At 34.4% G+C, this 20,845-nt stretch overlaps 1 protein-coding gene across 1 annotated transcript in view; it reads left to right on the forward strand.

The window, feature by feature from the left end:
• The window catches only part of DNAH8 (dynein axonemal heavy chain 8), a 151,391-nt gene that overhangs the window by 68,870 nt on the left and 61,676 nt on the right, over window positions 1–20,845 (forward strand). The window contains exons 44-54 of the mRNA XM_074925831.1: window positions 1,184–1,371; window positions 3,278–3,364; window positions 3,457–3,564; window positions 4,312–4,446; window positions 5,085–5,246; window positions 8,500–8,746; window positions 10,877–11,118; window positions 11,199–11,339; window positions 15,275–15,512; window positions 16,533–16,675; window positions 20,641–20,775. Coding sequence (XP_074781932.1) covers window positions 1,184–1,371; window positions 3,278–3,364; window positions 3,457–3,564; window positions 4,312–4,446; window positions 5,085–5,246; window positions 8,500–8,746; window positions 10,877–11,118; window positions 11,199–11,339; window positions 15,275–15,512; window positions 16,533–16,675; window positions 20,641–20,775 — 1,826 coding nt within the window. The remainder of the gene's footprint in view (window positions 1–1,183; window positions 1,372–3,277; window positions 3,365–3,456; window positions 3,565–4,311; window positions 4,447–5,084; window positions 5,247–8,499; window positions 8,747–10,876; window positions 11,119–11,198; window positions 11,340–15,274; window positions 15,513–16,532; window positions 16,676–20,640; window positions 20,776–20,845) is intronic.

The raw sequence follows: 20,845 nt of genomic DNA on the forward strand, positions 1-20,845 counted from the left end.
ATTAGTGATTCTTTTAATTTTATTTTTTATTTTTTTAGCAAGCAAATAATTGTGGCATGGAAGTGGCTAAAGCTGTGGGTTTATAAACATATTGCCCCTTTGAAAGCCAAGCTATTCAAATTTTTAAAAATATTTGAGTACATGACCGAATAATTTTAAAATGATTTAGCCTTAACTGCCTAATAATAGTATACCCTGACTGAATTAGATTATTCACTTTTAAATAGCTAGCTTTCAGTATATATGAAAGAAAACTACTGCCTATAGGTACTTTAATATCATTTGAAAAAAATGCTGCTACAGGTTTTCTCATAAAATGTTGCTAAAGGAATAACAATTCTCTTAGTTGCTATTAAATACATGTTACGTTTCCAAACTGAAATTAGGCAACTCTGAAATTAATCCTTTATGAAAATGTTATTGTTATTAATATAGTGGTTCTATATTTCTCTTTATTTTTTTTCTCTGTCTTCCTCTCCTTCTCTTTTAGACAAGTTCACACAGAGCATTGTCCACACTTTGTACGTTGTTAATGTCATGTATCATTATATGAAGAGCTTGAAGTTTAGTATGGTCTTAAAATCGTGATGCTTATGCATAGAGATATATGCTCTAAGATTAGTATTTTCTGTCTTGTGAGATTCAGAGTTTTATTTATAACCCCAGTTAGTGCAAAAATAATTTTTATTTTATTTTTATATTTAGTTTTTATTTTAACCTTCATGATTTTTAAGAGGCAAATAAAAACTAATTTAAAAGCATTGTGAAGGCTGGAAAACCCAAATGAAAATGAAAAACTTGGGATTTTTTGTTGTAACATTTAGGGTTAGTCTTTTGTGCTCTAAGTCACTTATTTTTATTAGATTAGAAATACAGATTTTTGAAAACAATTGAATTGCTGCTTTACAGTAAATACTTCCACAGAAAGATCTGGATGAAAGATCTGCCTAATGCCCCAAGATATAAAAAAGATTTTTTCTGACTTTGATTCACTTTTAAGCATTTTGTCTAATATTTATTCAGGTTGATATGAAAATAGTCTGGTGGATTGGAGGAAGAACCTTGGCCACTGGGCAATACATAAAACTAATCTTATTTAATTATTTGAAGGAAAACTCACCTAATTCAGATATCTCAAATATCCATGAAGAAAACATAATACATTTTTATGTCCCTGTTTTAGGTCTTGCACAGTCTGGATCTTGGGGATGTTTTGATGAATTCAACCGAATTGAGTTGCCTGTCTTGTCAGTGGCAGCACAACAAATCTATATTATTTTAACAGCAAGAAAAGAAAGAAAAAAGAAGTTCATTTTTTCTGATGGAGACTGTGTCAATTTAAATCCGGAGTTTGGAATTTTCCTAACAATGGTAAATGTAGTAATAATTCCAGAGAAGTGAGAAATTATAATATATACAAGTTAATCACATGGCAAGGTGAAAATAAACATTTTTATTAATTAAGTGATGCTGTTGCTGCAGAATTAGATTAAACTACTGGAACACATAAATAATCTTATTATTCATGAATTGCATGCATTCGTTTTTACTTTAAAATTATTGAAAACATTCATAATTGTCTTCTTTCATTACTGTACTGCAGTTCATTGTGTAGAATAAGTTTGACCAAAGTTCCGGAATTCTCTGTGCTCACTGTGAGGACTGAAACACTAATGTGCTTTATTACCTTAGGCTGAAATGTTTTGACAGTATTAGTGAGAAAGATACTGTAGGAAAAAAAAAAGAACATACACTTAAATCAGGAGATATAGGAAAGACATTTTTCAAGGATATATGTCTTGTCTAATGAGTACTTTACATGGTATATAAAAATAATTCTTCAGGAGAATTATTCTGGAATAAACCACCCTCCTTGGACTGCGATGACAACAGGTCCTTTCAAAACATGTGCAAAAATTTTTCAGATCATTTAATTTGTCAGTACAGGATGTGTCTAAACTGGTAAATATAATGCTCAATGTCTGCTTTTGGCCTTCTGTGGCAAACTGGCCCATTCTTCTCTGTGCAGCAATCCTGGAATCGGTGAGGGCATTATGACAGAACTGTGCTTCTTATATAATGAAGCTTTTATGGGTGGTATTTGAGATGCTTTGTTCCCTTTATAATGACTATTTTTGAAAAAGACTTGAAGTATGTATAGATCAAAGTTAGGTCCCACAATTGACTGGATAATCTGTTCAAAAAAGATACGCAAGGCAGTACATATAATTTTACACCAGTTAACAACCATTACCCAAGGGAGAAATGCAAACTCCTGGATTTTGGATATTAGCTTTCAGAGTATGCTGTCTTGTTGCCATAGGGTTCCTGAGGCTTCATAACACTAATTCGTGTAATCTCACGGGCAGAGAATTTTATAGTATATGTTTCCTAATGCCGAGGCAGCTGGAAATACAAGATGACTTTATGGGAAATTAAAATCTTCATCTGCATGTTTGAGTGCAGGATAATATTTAACTGGGGAGGTCATAAATATCTTTTGACTTCTAATTTCTTAAATGTCACCTCATGTTTCCAGAAATCTTCTATTAGTCAAACTTTCTTGGTCATTAAAATTTTCTTCCATATTATTTTGTTGTAAAGTTTTCATGTTTTAATTTTGTTGACTATGTTATTTTTACTGTGTCATTACAAAATATTCTGCGTGTATTCTTGAGCCATTATTAAAATCAATCCTGTTGCTAAAATAGAATTACAATTTCTTATATGATTCTTACCTCAGCAGATAGAATTCACTCACAAGTTATTAAACATTCAGTGAGATTCTGTACTTTAATGCTAGCCTTTTAGACACAAGAAATAGAGGGCTTTCTAATATTTCTTCACTATAAGCTGCTTGTTATCCTTTATTATTATTGTAATCATCATTATTATAATTTTTATTATTATTTGACTCTTGCAAGACACTGACTTTTTAATGTCTTACAAAACCTACTTCTTGTGCAAAATTGTAATGAAGACTTTATTCACATTGGGAATACACTAGAAGAAATTAAACTACTAGATTGTATTCCATGAAATTTTTAAATTCTCTTTGTTGGCTTGTTTATAAAGAAATTCAGCTATTACTCTGTTAATTACGCATAGGTTATTAAATTGACAGTTATGGCTGAAGTTTTTCCTTCACATTTTAATCATTAGTAGACGAGTGTTCTAACTCTAAATAGATGGATGTATTTATGCATAAATTTACTAATTGAAAAATAAAAGGATTTTGACTGTTATAAATAATAATGCAGTGTGTTTTCTTATATAGAATCCTGGATATGCTGGCCGTCAAGAACTACCAGAAAATCTTAAAATTCAGTTTAGAACTGTTGCAATGATGGTTCCAGATAGACAGGTATTATTACTCACTGAACTGAAATACTGTTTTTTACTTTGCTTACCTATCTTCAGAAAAACTAATGGAATTTCTAAAAAAATGTATTTCAGATAATTATAAGAGTTAAGCTTGCAAGTTATGGATTTATTGATAATGTGATCTTGTCCCAGAAATTCTTTGTTCTTTATCAGCTTTGCGAGGAGCAGCTCACTAAGCAGGTAGTATATTCCCTTCCTCTTTATCTTCCTATTTACACAATACTGTCACTTAGGTTTTGGTTCATACAGATTGTTTTTGAAGCATCACTTTTACGCTTTTTACAAAACAGTGAAGTAGTTTAAATATAATTCAAAGAAATATATCTCTCAATTTTTTTAACAAATAACCTTGTTTATGCGTATGTAGTCACATACACACATTTGTTTGTTAAAGAACGATAGTTTGTAGTTGCAAGTGCATGAGGTTCTCTGCCTAAACATGGCAGCCAGGTAAAAATTAACCTGGAGATGTCATTTTTTCTGTAAGAATTTTCTAGGACAAGAGAAAGTAGTTGGAAATTGGAAACCACAGGAGGAACATCTCAAGTTTAAGTTGCCCTTCTCCCCATAGCACTGCTGCCTCAGTTGGAAAGACCCAGTCTGGAATGGCACTATTATTTTTTTCAAACCCTGCTATACAGAGCTTCAAAATAATTGCTGTATGTCATTATAAATGGTGAAGTCAATTAAATTTAAACTAGAAAAGAAAAACCTTATAACCTCTCCCACACTTTCCTGAAAATAACCTTATTATCCTTCATTTATTTTAATAGAATAAATCCTAAAAAAACATCAACAATTCCTATTTTAGCTACCTTTTCCACACAGGGCGACTATACTGTATAACATGTACGTAAGGTTTGACATCCTGATGAAATAAAGCTAGAGAACTTGTTACTGAAGCATAAGACTTTTTCCATTCTCTAGGTCCATTATGACTTTGGTCTGAGGAATATCCTTTCAGTACTGAGGACTCTTGGGTCTCAAAAGAGGGCCAGGCCAGATGAAAGCGAATTAAGTATTGTTATGAGAGGGTTAAGAGACATGAATCTTTCTAAGCTGGTAAGAATCTAATTTAATATTTTATCACCATGTAGAGGCAAGTCTACTAGATATTTTATGGGGTTTTGTAGAAAATGAGGAAAAAAATATTAGACATCCTTTTCTTAAAAACTGAAACATGATAATCATATTATCATTAAACAGCAATGAGAGTTTATTAGACTTGTAAACAGTGCTCAGGGTGCAATGGTTCAAATAAGTTAATAGTGGCTTAGCTGTGGGTGTGACATTTTATGTACTGACTTATGTACAGACTGTCTACTGTACCATAAATAAACTGAATAATTTGAGTATCCACGAAATTCTACTTTTAAAGATTTCTTTCCAGATAGGATGTTCTTTCGAATATATGCTGCAAGCATTTTACAAATTGATTTTACAAATAGATTCCAGTGTCTACTATTTGGGAAATTTCTTTCAGGTTTGGATTTATTTCTCGCATGGCATATGGATGACATTTTCAAAATGCCAGTTTCGTAGTGAGCTGTCCTGTTGGCTGGCTGTGTTTATGAACATGAGTATCTGTACTTAGAAAATATATTCTTACTGTTTTATTTTAAAATAGAGATTAATTTTGGATTGAGAAAATTCTTTGGATAACCATGTTTTAAGCACTTAATAACGTTTTTTTGTTTCAGATAGATGAAGATGAACCTTTGTTTCTCAGTCTTGTCAATGATCTCTTTCCGGGGTTACAGTTGGACAGTAATACCTATGCTGAGCTTCAGGCTGCAGTAGCTAATCAGGTTGAAGAGGCAGGACTGATTAACCATCCACCATGGAATCTTAAGCTTGTTCAGGTAAAACTTTTTTTTTTTCGAAACGTTTTTAGCAACAGGAGTCAGAACACCATTTTACTAGTTAAACCACTGTCTGACTCGACATTAACTGTCTGACTAATATGGGAAAAAATGGAGGTTGTGTGTACATCACGTTAAGGAAGACCAATTCAAGGGACTTAGGTTTTTATTTCTTTAAATAATCCAGAAGAAGAAAAAAAAAAACCACCCTAAAGCATGCTATTAACCCAGCCTTTCCCAGATATGGTAGTGCATCTAAGTTATCTGAATGAAGCAGCAAGGCACCTTCATCGGTGTCTTAACATGAGTTTCCTAGACTGAGGACAGGAGGGCATAAGAAGGACTGGGAGGTATTTTGAAGACCAAAGCACCAAATAAAGAATGGGAAGAAGCTTAGCCAGGGCACATCTCCTGCTAAATAGGAGGAGAGAGCTAAAAGACCTTTATAAGGGCAAAGAAAAATGTAAGAGGTACGTATTTCTGACTTAAATATGTGTCTGTAATGAAGAAGAATCTTCATGATAAGTTTGAGCAGACAGCCCAGCTACTGTCAATTTGTGTCTGTAGTGTTCACAGCTAGCCACTTTCTGAAGTGTATTAGCCCCCTGAATACTGTGGAAAGACCCCCACCTAAGTGGAATATGTGTTCCTCTGTTACCTGCATGGAAGAGTTTTAGTAAAAATGAGTAAGAAAATACATGAATAAGTCGATGTGTAGCAAAAAGTTGTTGCAAACAATATTATTACATAAAACAAAAAGTTGTTTAGTTTTATCATGAAAAACACTTGGTTCTTCCCCTCGAGGAATAGAGAAATAGGCCCTGTGTGCTGGCAGCTTGCAAGGAGTGTCATATGTTTTGTTTACCTTGTGTTGCAAGCTCTTCAGACCTGGACTGTGTTCTGATTGAAAAGCAAAAGAGAAAAAATTTTGAAGGTGTTACAAGAAATTATTCTGATTTCAGATTATTTGTAAGACATTATGTTTAGTACTAATTATTTAATTATTAAACTGTAATTTTGGATCATGATGATTTGTGTTTAATGTGGGATAATCTTTACGACATGTTGTTGATTAATGAATATGTAGTTATTTCATATGAAGGAAAAAAGGTGCTTAAATGGCTCTTTGGACCGGTACTCCAACATAACATTTAAATGGCTGACAGCCATACTTCTGACATGCAATCATGTTTGAAACTAACTTTGTGTTTATTATTAAAGACAGTTAACTGATGATCTGATGATCTTTACACCAACACACTTCCCTATACACATCATCTTTTAAAGAGCAAATTTAATAAATGCAACAGACTAACAGCTCAAGAAATAAATAATTAGACAATCATTAAACAATTATAAATTGACAAGCTAGAAAGGTAACTAGAGCATTATTGATCTTCTCTCTTTTTGTTCTACACTTTTTTGAGAACACACTTTAATGATTGATGACAGTGATTTCTTTAAACATTATGACTTGGTTGGTTTCCTGTGTTCTCTGATTCTTTTTTTTTTCTGCATGCAGGTAACAAGTGTGAACACTTTTTCTTGTAATACCATGCTTTAAACAGTTATCAGCTTTACTTTATTGGCTGTATTACTCATTGAGATGGAGTTTGTAGCCTTAATTATTAAAATTTATTTATCATTAAAATTTCTATTAATTGACTAAATTGAATTTTGCTTTGTGAAATTTGTCAACCAGAGAATTATTCTGTTTTCTAGTTGTCATATTTTACTTATCCCTGCTTTTTGGATAATTGTTAAACACTGTTAATGTTTAAGACTGATAGCCTTTACCATTTTAATGGCTAAAAACTATATTGCTCTAGAAGCATTTATTTGTAATTTTACTGATTGCTAAGCTGAGAGTATAGCTACAACAACTGATAATTAAGAACATTACTCTATGGAAGTATGTTTGCATCTTCTTGAAACACAACCTCAGAATAGAGACTTTCTGAAACTACAGGCCTGGAAGTACTAGGGTTGTTCATTGGTTGTACAGTCTTAGAAACTATATTGTTGGCTCTTATGAACTAAGTATTTTAAAAGAAACTAGGTGTAAACCAAGAAAGGCACTCTGACCTTTGTGCTTATTACCAGATTTCTGAAAATTTACAAACTTGTCTAGCTCAAAACCCCAAAACTACCTTTGATTTATTGAATGAGAACAAACGATAAAATGCATTACAGTATTCTACAAAGTGAAACATTCTGCCTTATGTTACTTCACAGCAGCTAAAATATATTGTCTCTGTCATCAAACCAGAGATGTATTTATGGCTCTGCTCAGACTCCACATAATTTACAGAAGGTTTTGCTCCACATTCTGTAGCCTGGATCCATATTGTCCTTCACACAGCTTCACATTGACCACCAGAAATTTTGCATGGGAGAAAACACTTTTGACCATTCTGCTTAAAGTTATGTTTACAGTTTTATTCACAGCTTAATATTTCTTGTTGCCAAACTGGCCATAGGAGGATTGCTTGTGCTTTAACAAATTCTATGTTCCACTGGAAATAAGAAGGTTGAAATGGTCAGATTCACGGTGGACTCGATCTTAGTTTGGATTTGTGGTGCCTGTAGATCTTCCTCCTTGGACTGATACAAGCTTTTATTCAGCTTGCCGAGGAAGCAGCTATATATGCTTCTCCTTATAAGATTCTGTCATCCAGGAGGACTACCACTTTTTTGTTGCTTTCAGTTGCTTCAAAAAGAGGTACTTGTGTAGGCAGACCCTGCCACTTCCATGGCAAACCTAAAGCTAATACTAAATGAAAAATAGAAAATTTAATAAAGAACTCTCCTGAACCCAAACCCATCTGCAGTCCTGGAGTAATTGTGGTCCATGTGTTTATTTCATGTACTCAGGTATTTTAGCACTGTAGTAATTAGTCATTCTTCTGTTGCATTAATGTTTTGCTACTATTAATTTTTCATTTTGAATAATACAGAAAATCCTTTTTAAAATCTGGTAAAATTATTTTCAGTTACTTCAAAAAGTTTAGGCAAGATTTAGTTCTGTAAACTGTTTTAAAGTAAATTTGCTTGGTGCTCAGAAGATCAGAGAGTGAAGGAATGTAATATTCCACAAAACACTCAAAATCGGCACAGGTGTGCTGATTTCAATTCTGAGCATATAATTTGTAGATGCAATACATTTGTGATCACAGACTATAAAACTTATTAAAAGCAAACAAAAATCTTCCAAAAGCATATATTTCTTAAAATATTTTGATTTTTTTAACAGTTGTATGAAACTTCTCTAGTACGTCATGGGTTGATGACACTTGGACCTAGTGGATCTGGAAAAACAATGGTCATAACTATATTAATGAGAGCACTGACAGAATGTGGCCAACCTCACAGAGAAATGCGTATGAACCCCAAAGCTATTACTGCTCCTCAGATGTTTGGAAAACTAGATGCTGCAACTAATGATTGGACAGATGGAATCTTTTCTACGCTGTGGAGGAAAACCCTGAAAGCTAAAAAGGGTATGTAAATACTTTGTGTGTGGTATTATAAAAATACCTCTTGAATGAAATGTTGAAAAAAGCATCTTGAATTTGCAAATGTGGTGAAGTTCCCTTTTGAGAATCACAGAATCATTCAGGTTGGAAAAGACCCTTGGGATCATGGAGTCCAACCATCAGCCCTACTCTACAAAGTTCTCCCCTACACCATATCCCCCAGCATCTCATCTAAATGACCCTTAAACACATCCAGGGATGGTGACTCCACCTCCTCCCTGGGCAGCCTATTCCACTGTATGACCACTCTTTCTGTGAAAATTTTTTTCCTGATATACAGTCTGAACCTCCCCGGTTTAAGCCATTCCCTCTTGTTCTGTCACTAATCACCTGTGAGAAGAGATCAGCAGCAACCTCTCTACAATGTCCTTTCAGGTAGTTGTAAGAGAAGTCTCCCCTCAGCCTTCTCTTCCTCAAACTAAACAATCCCAGCTCCTTCAATCTCTCCTCATAGGATCTGTTCTCCAGGCCCTTCACCAGCTCCGTTGCTCTCCTCTGCACTCGCTCCAGCACCTCGATATCTCTCTCGTATTGAGGTGCCCAAAACTGGACACAATACTCCAGGTGTGGCCTCACCAGTGCAGAGCACAGGGGGACTGTCACCTCCCTACTTCTGCTGGTCACACTATTTCTAATACAAGCCAGGATGCCGTTGGCTTTCTTGGCCACCCGGGCACACTGCTGGCTCATGTTCAGCTGCTTGTCAATTAGAGCCCCCCAGATCCTTCTCTCCCAGACAGCTCCAGCCACACCTCCCCAAGCCTGTAGCCATGCAGGGGGTTGTTGTGGCCCAAGTGCAGGACCTGGCACTTGGCCTTGTTGAAGCTCATCTCGTTAATGTTGGCCCACCGATCCAATCTAGAGAAACTATAGAGAACATAAATGGGGTTACAGTTAACTTCTCAAGAAAGGGCAACAGTTTAACATTTATTATGTCAGTAGTATATCTAAATTTTAAAAAGTGTTTGTTTCCTTGCCACTTGAGTTCTACAATGCACATATATTATTTGGAAGCTGATAAATTATAATGTAGATTTACTTGCAGTAAATGCACTAGCTTTAAAATAATGGGTTTTTTCCTATCTTTTCATATGTTGATTACCCATATTTATATTTAAATATTTTAGGATTGGAATACTTAAATTCATTTTCACAGTGATTCATTTGTATCTGAAAAAAATCTATTTATATTAAAGAAAGAGAATCCTTCTAGGGAACTGTCCTAGAAGGAGGTTCTTTAATATGAAAGTTGAATTTTCTGTATTGGAAATATCTCTATTTTCTGTACTGGAAATTTTCTATATTCAAAACAAAACCAGAATTTCAGAATTTGCCAAATTTAGGCATTTTTATCTATATGTTTCAAAATGAAAGAAAAAACCCTAGATTTTCAGAATTGATGAGTGATGATAGTTTTAATTAACTTAAATGGGATCTGCAAATATTCAATGCCTTTTTTTTAGTTGCCCAAAGAACCTTTATTTTAACAACAAAATGCCAGATTCCCTATTCCCTCTGTGCTGATCAGGAGTGGGAGGTGGGGGAAGGAAGGAGGAAGAGTTAGATTAGTTTGGGAAGGAAGAAGTTGAGTCTAGAGAAAGAAAGGGGTGAGGGAAAGGTGTGTTAGGGTTTTTGGGGGTTTTTTATCATCATCCAAGTTTATGTTAATTTGCAGTAAATTAATTTTCCCCAAGTTGAGTCTGTTTTGCTCATGGCAGTACTTGATAAATGATGTCCCTATCTTTATATCAACCCACAAGCATTTTCACCTTATTTTCTCCCTCAGTCCCGTTGAGGGGGGGGAGGGAGAGAGTGGCACCGTGTCTGTCTGGCAGCCAGCCAATCTAATCTCACCACAGATGTTCAACATTCTAAAACTTGTGCCCTCATTCACTACTAATTGTTTCAGAAGTAGTTCCTTAAACTGGTATACAATGTAGACAGTAATGAGCATCTGTGTAGATGGCAGAAATTACAATAAATAAAGTACATTTTTATACATTATTTACGTTCTAGACCATCTTTTGTAAACTTTTTTTTTTTTTCTCTTTCACCGTGACAATATGAACTATATCTCCTTTGATTTTTTTCCAGGTGAAAATGTGTTTCTGGTTTTAGATGGTCCTGTAGATGCAATCTGGATTGAGAATCTAAATTCAGTTTTGGATGATAACAAGACCCTCACTCTAGCAAATGGAGATCGAATTCCTATGTCTCCTACATGTAAACTGTTATTTGAGGTCCACAACATTGAGAATGCTTCTCCAGCAACAGTTTCTCGAATGGGTATGGTCTACATCAGTTCTTCTGCCCTCAACTGGAGACCAATATTGCAAGTAAGATATTCATAGCTGGCTACTCTTAACTTTACTTTGTTATACATTTTATACAGAAAAATTTTGTGGATGTTTTTCAGGCATGGCTGAAAAGACGGTCTTCTCAAGAAGCTGAAGTTTTACAAAGTTTGTATGATGGAATTTTTGAACCAGCATATAAATATATGAAACTAAACCTTAATCCAAAAATGGAGCTTCTGGAATGTAACTACATTATGCAGGTAAAACAGATACTGTGTAAGTCTGTATGAATTGACTGACTATAGTAAGTGTGAAGAAATAGCAGAGAACATTTGATAGCAATAAAATTTAACTTGAAAAGATTGTTTCCTGATGAAGAAAACATCAACCTCAGTATTTGTTTCTTAGGTAATATAAGAGGAACTCTCAGAGATGTGCAGAAGAAAATTTTACTTCTCTTTCTTGCTTCACATGTAGGCTTCTGTTGACTGGAACTTGCAGGCTTCAATAAGTTTTCAGAAGCACATGTTTAATAAGCTAGTGGTCTCATTCCACTTCTTTACATACAAAACAAATTGTGGTAAGGGTCAGTCTACCCCTACTAGTAGTGCAAGCAGAAAGAGTGAAGAATAATCCTAATTATCTTTTTATCTCTATATGTAATAGCTGTGATTCTGTCAGTCAGCTCTTCCAAGGTCAGTGTAGTAACTTTTGCCTGTCCCTTCCTAGCAATTGGAGTTTTACCCTCAGTGGAGTCCAAACTTTATCAGTGGTTTATTAATAAGAAAATTATGTCAGTCCTATACTGCATGTCTCCAGCCGATTTCTCTATGTGTCTGTTTTCATATGCAGATTCTAAATCTCCAGACTTTCCATTTGTCCGTGTAATCTCAGTTTTAATCTTGACACCTTCATAACAAATTAAGTAGTGCCGTTGAATAAGAAGATAGACAAGATAAAGTTTTGGGTAACCCTTCAATTTCATATAAAGCTAGTCAATTTGCACCAGTATCTCTTTACTGTTCATTAGGGATTAGCCGCAGATTTTCAACAGTTTGAAGTGTTTTGCTGCAAATGAATAGCCACAGCAAATGCTGCAAAGATTAACTGAGCTGAATCAAATGGAATCAACATATCTGTATTATTGAAGTCCACAGGCAGAAACTATGTAACTTGCCAATTTATGGTGATAAACAAGATGGATGTGCTTACACAAAGTTTTTAGAGAGAATATTTTTTTCTTCTATATTTGTCACCTGTGAAGCCTCTGAATTAATGGATGTTGTCTTTCCAGAAGACTTTTCCTGAGACTAGAAGGTTTTATATTATTTTTGATTAGGACTTGTTAGGAAGTGTGAGCAAGTCAGTGTTGTACTCATACTGCTTGGTTGGGGAAATATTTCCCTGATTTAACCTGTGCTGAATGTTTCTTCCTGTGAATGACAATCTCTAGTAAGTTTCTGTCACAGGTGCGGCAGAGTAAACAACCCTTAGTGGATCTCTGTGCTGGGGTTTATCTAAGAGCCAGTGAGACCAGAGTTTTTACCCTGCTTGTTCATTTCGCAGATATGCTTCCTCACTTCCTTCCCTCCTCTAGTGTTTTATTTAGTCTTGTTTTCTCTTCCCAGCAAGGATTTCATTCTTGGTGTGGGAAGGTAGGGCAAAAAGTCATGCTGGTTTCTGTGCTGTGCAGCTGCTTGCAGCTCCCAGGATTTGGCATTACTTGACAAGGTTTCTTGGCATCATCCAGCATTTGTCTACATGCATTTCTCTGATCTCCAGGATCTTCCCCTGTTTCCATGATCTTCCAACCAGGATCTTCACCTCCTTTCTGGGCCCCATTTTTTCCAAGACCACTTCATTATGGAACCCTTCTTTTCTACAGCTCCTCTCGAGAACCTTAAGATGACAGTTTTGCCATAAATAGTCTGTGTGCAGAAGCACTGTACCTTATCAGCCTCCTGACTGGTGGTTCTGTCTTATGACTCTTTATTAATCATGGAATTCAGGAACGTGCTGCTTTTGTTCTGGAGTTTTCAAAATTACAACCATCTCAAACCAGTTGTGTCTAGTAAATAGCAGATTTGTACTTGAATTTTAAAGTTCAGCTTTGGATGTTCACCCAAACATGCACATGTACACAAATTACAATTTATGCTGGTTTTCATCTACAGCAGCTTCATAATAGTTTTATTAAAAAAAGCGATTTCACCTTTGCTTTCCGCCTTGTAATTTCCACTGACTTTCTGTTTACCATCCTCTGGCTCACCTCATTAGACAGACAAATATAATTTACCTTAGGAGATTCAACTCAGTTTTTGTTTAGCATTATCCTGCCTTACAAGCCTATTGGAGAAGTCAGTAAACTTGTAACTAAAGGAGATCTGATTGATATGGTCTGCATGAAGGGACAAAGTTCTTTACCAGGGATTTACATGGAAGCTAAGCAGTCATAGCAGAAGATAGGAGATTCATTTCTAGATAAATAACTGATTAGAAGATAGGAAATGTGTGACTGGAATATCAGCTCTTAGGAACTCATCCTGAGGTACATTTGCTAGGACCAGTGGTGTTCAAAATGTTCATAAACAATTTGGAAAAGTTTTAGGTGAAGAAGTTTACTGATGATACTAAATTATTCAGCATAGTAAGGACAAACCAGCTAACCATGAAGAACTGTAGACAGACTTTATGAGACTAAATAAATAGGTAATAAAATGGAAAATGAAATTCAGTGAAGATAAGTATGAAGGGGTTCACTTAGGGGAAAAACAAACTGTTCAGTGTGGTGAATAGCACACCTATGGAACATCTTGCCAAAGGGTGCTATAGACAATAAAAGTTTATGTAGGTTCAAGACCAGTCTTGATATTTTCAGTGTGGAAAAATTCATAGAGCTAAATAGCTCTATGAATTTTTCATAGCTAAACCCAGAAAAAGTGTATTTGGGTCAGAAAGCCCCAAGCTGAAGAGAGTACCAGCAGGAAGTACCACCTTCAATACCACCACAAGCCAAGAGAGTTTTTTCTTTGTTTTTACTCTTCTCTAAGTGGCCACCTTTGGTCACTATTGCAGATGAAATGCTGGGCAAGCTGAAGTTTTCGTCTGATTTGTTGCAACCATTTGTGTGTTTTTATGTCAGTTTAATTTTTTTCTGTTTTCTTTCTTCAAAAACTTGTTACAGAATATTCCTATGACCCAGAGCATCATTGGAAATTTTGAGCTTGAGCTTGTATTTGCGGGTACAAAAATATTTTGTTGAGATAAACAGGGACACAGCTTGTCCTGGAAATAATTAGATAAACTGATTCTCTTCCAAAGAAAAATGACATCATTTTAAAGTTATGAAGTGTAATTAATACTGACTAATCTTTTTTTTAAACTGAGTTTTAAAGTTATCAAAAGTATTCTAACTATTCATGTCCTTTAGGCTGCATTAAAATTATGTGCTACTGTATTAATTCCCACTTCAGGTATGAGATCCAAGACAGCATAAAGAATACTAATTCCAAGAGCTGACTGAAAATATGCTTCACTGTTAAAAAAACATATTTTGCAAAAATGTGCTTGACTGCCTTATGTAGAAAGGGAATATGAGTGATGTTATCTAAGAAAGTAAAACAGCATCAGCGACATCACAGAATTGTAGATAGCAAGTTACAAGATTTCTGGAATCTGGAATCTAGGTCCTTAGAAACAGAATGAAGCAATCATAAGATCTATTTTTTAAAAACACAAATTAGATGTTAATGGGATAGATGCATTAACTGACTGTAACTAGATAGATACATCAGATAGATGCTGAAAATTCTTCCATGCTTAAAGATGGAAAGAAATGGCCAGGTCAGCCTGGTTCTGAATATCCCACTAGAGACTATAAAATCGCTTAAAAAACTGTTCTGTTACCCTAGCTCTTAAATGGCATTTATTATATAGGCATAATTTTAAAAGATAGTTGATCATCAAATTACTTAAGTAATTTTGAAAATTTTATCCTGTTTTATGTAGGTATCTTTAATCTATTTTCTTGGGTTTGTAGTTCTGAATTTTTTGGTATTCTTTGGTAACTTATAATGGTTTTCAAATTATGATTTAAAGTTTGAATACATATAAATAATCTATGTGCATATAAGTATAAAAATGAAAAGTGATTATAGAATATTTTCTTAATGCATAATATTTTGAAATATTTCAGTCTATTAATCTTCTGGAGGGTTTGATTCCATCGAAGGAAGAAGGTGGTTTATCAACTATATTTCATCTGCATAAATTGTTCTGCTTTGCAATAATGTGGAGTTTAGGTGCACTTCTGGAGTTGGACAGTAGAGATAAACTTGAAGCCTTCATTAGAGCTCATGATAACAATTTAGACTTACCAGAAATCTCCCCTGGCAGCAGTGAAACGATGTATGAGTTTTATGTTACTGATTATGGTAAGAAAAATCACTAACCTTCTTTATACTAGCATTTTAAAACTGAGTATAGCTTCTTTGAAATTTAAAATTACTCCTTTAGTCCTTACTATACAATCCTTTGTATAATTATATATTTTATAATATTAGTCCTTTGATCCTTAATTATACAATATATGAGCAGAGATTTTTGAGGACAGTATAGTAGTAACACAGATTCTGTATGCAGTGCCTCTGCAGAAGTGAGAAGTCAGAAACAAGGGATAGAGTGCTCATTGGTAACATCTTAATCTGTTTTTAATTTCATTCTTACAGATTTCTATTAACTTAATCAGCCTACAATTTTTAGACAATTTATGCTTAGGCTGGTTTAGTCTAAAATAATATTAATTTTACATTTCATTTCCTCACAGCTAGTATTTTTAAAATTCCACTTATTATTTATCCATAATCATATTTGATAATCCGTGATAAATAAATCTTAAAGTTTACCAAAATATAATGATGTGATATTTTGAATATTGTGAATATTAATATTTTGAATAATGTGATATTTTCCACAGTGAACTTATAGTTGGAATAACACACACACAACCAGTTTCAGAAAGAACTTGATGTTCTTTCTTAGTAAATTTTCACACGAATACATCTATTTATCTTGTATCCAAATTCAGTTTTTTGTTCTAGCAATGTTGATTTAGTGTACACATATGCAATCCATATTCCCACGTTCTATAATTTTTCACCAGCAGTGCGAGAATAAGTTTTTAGGTAAACATTCTTTTGGGTTTTTATTTAGATAGCTATATATAAAATTAAGAAATAAGTGTATATTTAGTAGGACTGTAGACTAATTAGAGCTCATGACTAAGAAAGTGCTTTGATACATGCATTTTAGCCAGATTTGAAAAATATTATTCCTTTTTATACTTCATAGTAGTTCACCCACAATGTCTAGGATTAATTTTTTTCTTGGGTACTAACAAAATGTAAACATGATCAAATATGGTGAGATATTTCCCTCTTTTATTGTCATTTCAGGTGACTGGGAGCACTGGAGTAAAAGAATTCAGCAATATGTTTATCCAACAGATAACGTCCCAGATTATGCATCTATTCTGGTTCCAAATGTTGACAATGTCAGAACTCAGTTTTTGATAAACACAATTGCAAAACAACAGAAAGTAAGTACAGGATTACTTATTTAACTATATGCCTACTATTTGAAATAAATAGAAACCTACTTATAAAGTAATTGGTGGCTGCAATAATCCTTCATATTCTCTGTCTGTAGTCATTGCTTGCCAGGTATATCATTATTTACATATTGCTCTGTTTTTATTGTCTTAATATGAATCCTCTGTACTAATTTCTGTGCACAGGCAAAACATTTAAATTATCTTTTTTTTTTTTTTTCATAAAAGTTTAACTCCAACAACCTATAATTTTTTTCAGAGAAAGGCATAAAACATTGTTCTTACTCCTTACACCATATTCATTTTTCTGATTTGTGCTTTCTTGAATTTGGAAACAAGAATAATAAATTTCACAAAACAGTTCACCAAAAAACTGAAATTCCTAGACTTTTTTTTTTCATTAAGAAAGCGGTAGTTAATAGCAGTAGCCACAGGTATGGAAAAGGAGAGAACACTCCTCATACAGCTTTAATCAATAAGGACCAACCTGGTGTCACGGCTGTTGACTCAGGCTCTATTAAGCAATAATTATTAAAAAATATATAGGCCTATTTTCAAACAGAAGAAGATCTGAAAAATACATAATTTGCTTTATCACAATGCTCTTAATAACCCTAGCAACTTCATATGGAAATCTGTGTCAACTTGTAAAATATATATAAGTCAATGTACTCCCTTTTTAGTAGCTCGAGCCAGTACTAGAAATACCACAAGTGCAGGAACCATTTCTGGAATCTGTTTTTTCTGTAAGATTCTGAGATTTGGACAGAAAACCTGTTGACTAAGTTTGATGAAACTGTTCCAGAGGCCATAATGTGGCTGTGCCTTTGATGTATCTGCCACAAATTATGAAAACATGAAAAATCTTCTATTTGGAAACAAATAATTAATCTTTCTACATTAATGCCTTGGGAGATGATTATATTTCCAGGTACATTCTTTTGGCCATCATTGCAATAGAAATAGCAAACATTTAGGTCTTCCAGAAAGAACCTCTGAAACCTGATATTTTCCACAATTCAGTGTTTCTGTGGTGTACAGTTTATATCTTCCTCTCTTCATCTGAAAAGTTTCAGAATTCAGTGTGCAATGGGATATGTTGAGCAGAATGTTTGCCTCCATGGAAGCAGTCATCTTGCTATGTTTTCAAGCATTTTTTATTTGCTAAGGCTTGATTTAATCACATATTGAACTGTGATAGAGAAATTTTTTTTTTTTTTTTTTTTTTTTTTTTACTCCCCTGGATCAGATCACAGCAGCATGAACTTTCTTTCCAGCTTGTCATGGTTTAACCCCAACCAGCAACTAAGGACCATGCAGCTGCTCTCTCAGTCCTCCTCCCTCCAAGTGGGATGGGGAGGCGAATTAAAAAAAAAAAGTAAAACTCATTGGTTGAGATAAGAACAGTTTAATAACTAAAAAAATGTAATAATAACAATAATAAAAGAATATATTAATAGTAAAGGAATATAATAGAAAAGAGAGAGAGAAATAAAACCCAAGAAAAGACAAATGATGCACAATGCAATTGCTCACCACCCACTGACTGATGCCTGAGCAGCAAATGGCCCCTCCCAGACAACTTCACCCAGTTTATATACTGTGTGATGTTCTATAATAGGGAATATCCCTTTGGCTAGTTCAGATCAGCTGTCCTGGCCGTGCCCCTCCCAGCTATTTGTGCACCTGTTGCTGGCAGAGCATGGGAAACTGAAAAATCCTTAACTGAAGATAAGCGCTACTTAGCAACAACTAAACCATCAGTGTGTTATCAACATTATTCTCACACTGAATCCAAAACCAGCACTGTACCAGCTACTAGGAAGAAAATTAACTCTATCCCAGATGAAACAAGGACACAGCTACAGCTGAATTACATATACTAGATGAAACCAAAGCAGTGTTTTACAGGTCTGACTTGTAGGTTCTGTGAGTTTATTACTATCATCTGTGTTATCATGATCAACTGATCACTTGGATGTCAAAAACAGGGTGAAGAATGAGAGTGTGCAGTATCATTGTGGCTATCTGTTGGAGAGCATTAATTTAAAGCAGGAGCAAATCAGTCAGGAGTATTTGAGCATTTCAGATCTCCTACATTATCAACTTCAATGCTTACAATCATAAAATCATACAAATTTCCTTTTGGAAACTGATTGAATTCCTTTCACGGAGTGGATATAATAGTGATGATAATACCATCTGTCAAAAGCATAACTAGGATGAAAATCTGAGCTAGAAAAAAAAATTGGAGGATTATTACATGTCTGAAAAAATACTTGCCATCAAAATATCAGCTTGAAACAAGAATTTTCCGCACCTTTAATTTGAATAAGTCATCAGAGAGGAGTAAAAATGCTTTGAAAAACAAAAAAAATGTATAGTGAGACGTACATTAAGATAGTATTATTTGTAAGAGCCAAAAGTACCTTATTAGAAGCATCAAATGCTGCTGTTGTAAATACTGCTGTGATAAGGAGACAGAACAATCATATTCTTATCAAAAGGGAGTTTGTTTTCAATAATAGTCAGTAAGGAGAAAAATTTTGGGAAAAAATCAAAGATTTCCTGACAATTCTGTGAACATGCTTAGCCCAAATCTATTTTGACAAAGCTTGATGTAAGTCATCTAAAAGCCCTATGCAACATCAATCACCTTATTGTTAAAAGTATTCTGAAAAAATTGCATTGGTTTGGTTTCCTATTCCTCTATGGCTATTCAGAGAAAGAATCAAGCATGTCCATGACAGGCTGTTGATGAAATTCAGAACAAAAAGCACAGGTCAAGTTTGGTTCTAGTTCTGCAAAATGTACTGCTTTCAGAGCACACATTTTTAAGGATCCAGAAGGCCTTTCTTGCCAAATCGGTTTATGTCAGCATAATTAGGCTGGGAAACCTGGGCTACAGACTTAAAATTCCAATTTAGGAGATGAGAAGGTGTGGATAGGAACCAGTGTTCCTTAAAGGAAGGATGGTGTTTGTTTGAGGAAAGTTCAAGAATAACTGCCTGCTTTGAAAACAGGTGATTTGCCTGTGTTGCTGTTCTCAGTTCTTTTTATGAGTGGAACATAAAATATGTATCAGAGTTTCACTGGTAAATTGCTTCATTTCCTGCCAGTTTCACTGGCCTGTCTAACAGGGGATGTCAACAGTACAATGCTCACTGCAAATCAATTTTATGTATCTTCTCATACATTCAGTTTCGAGATGAGGATAGGATCAGGTATTTTGCACAATAAATGGAAATATAAGAGGAGCTTCAAAAAGGACTACATTTCCAGAGGTGGAAAGCAACAGTCTGATTGTTTCCCACATCTACTAACATTTACTACAAATCATTGCTGGGTCAGTTAAGACTTCCGTACACAGTTCAGTATCTGTTATTCTTATTTGTAATTATTGTTACATCATGTCTCTACAGACCTTTAGTGTATCTCTTTTAGTAATATGCTTGAGAGGGGATATAGCTAAATCTAATCTAAACTGTATTGTGGCTTTAAGGACAGTGCTGGGAAGAAGGAACTATCCTTCTATTGCAAGCAGGTGTCACAAAGGATACCTATGGCCAAACCAAAAGCAGAAATTTTATATTTAAATTAGATGGCAAAGACTACTTTCCATTATAAAGAAAGCCTTCTTATGGTTGTCCAGGAGACTGCTGCGGTGAAAGTGTTGGAAAGAGGAAGAAGTTAAGCAACTGCAAGAGAACCCTCTAGTACATTCTCACTTCATCTGTTCTCTTTTGACTCTATAAATAATTTTCTTGGAGAATCTGGGTGCAATAAAACACACATACTGTGTCACTGCACACAGAGACACGGGAAAAACTTACCAAGATATATTATCATTCAAAAGTAGACACAGAAACTATGCCTTTCTCTAAAACAGGTCTGTTAAGTGTATTTAATTTTAAGTTTTGATATTACTTATGCGATTTAAATATCTATTACAGGCAGTTTTGCTCACAGGAGAACAGGGGACTGCAAAGACTGTCATGATTAAGGCATATGTTAAGAAATATGACCCAGAAGAGTATTTGTCAAAATGTTTAAACTTTTCATCTGCCACAGAACCATTTATGTTTCAGGTAAAAATATAGATTTAAAGCAATTCTTGCATATAATTTCCTTGCTAAGTTTTCAAAGGGTATTTAATTC

The sequence above is a fragment of the Athene noctua genome, chromosome 1, assembly GCF_965140245.1.
Source record: "Athene noctua chromosome 1, bAthNoc1.hap1.1, whole genome shotgun sequence".
NCBI lineage: Eukaryota > Metazoa > Chordata > Aves > Strigiformes > Strigidae > Athene > Athene noctua.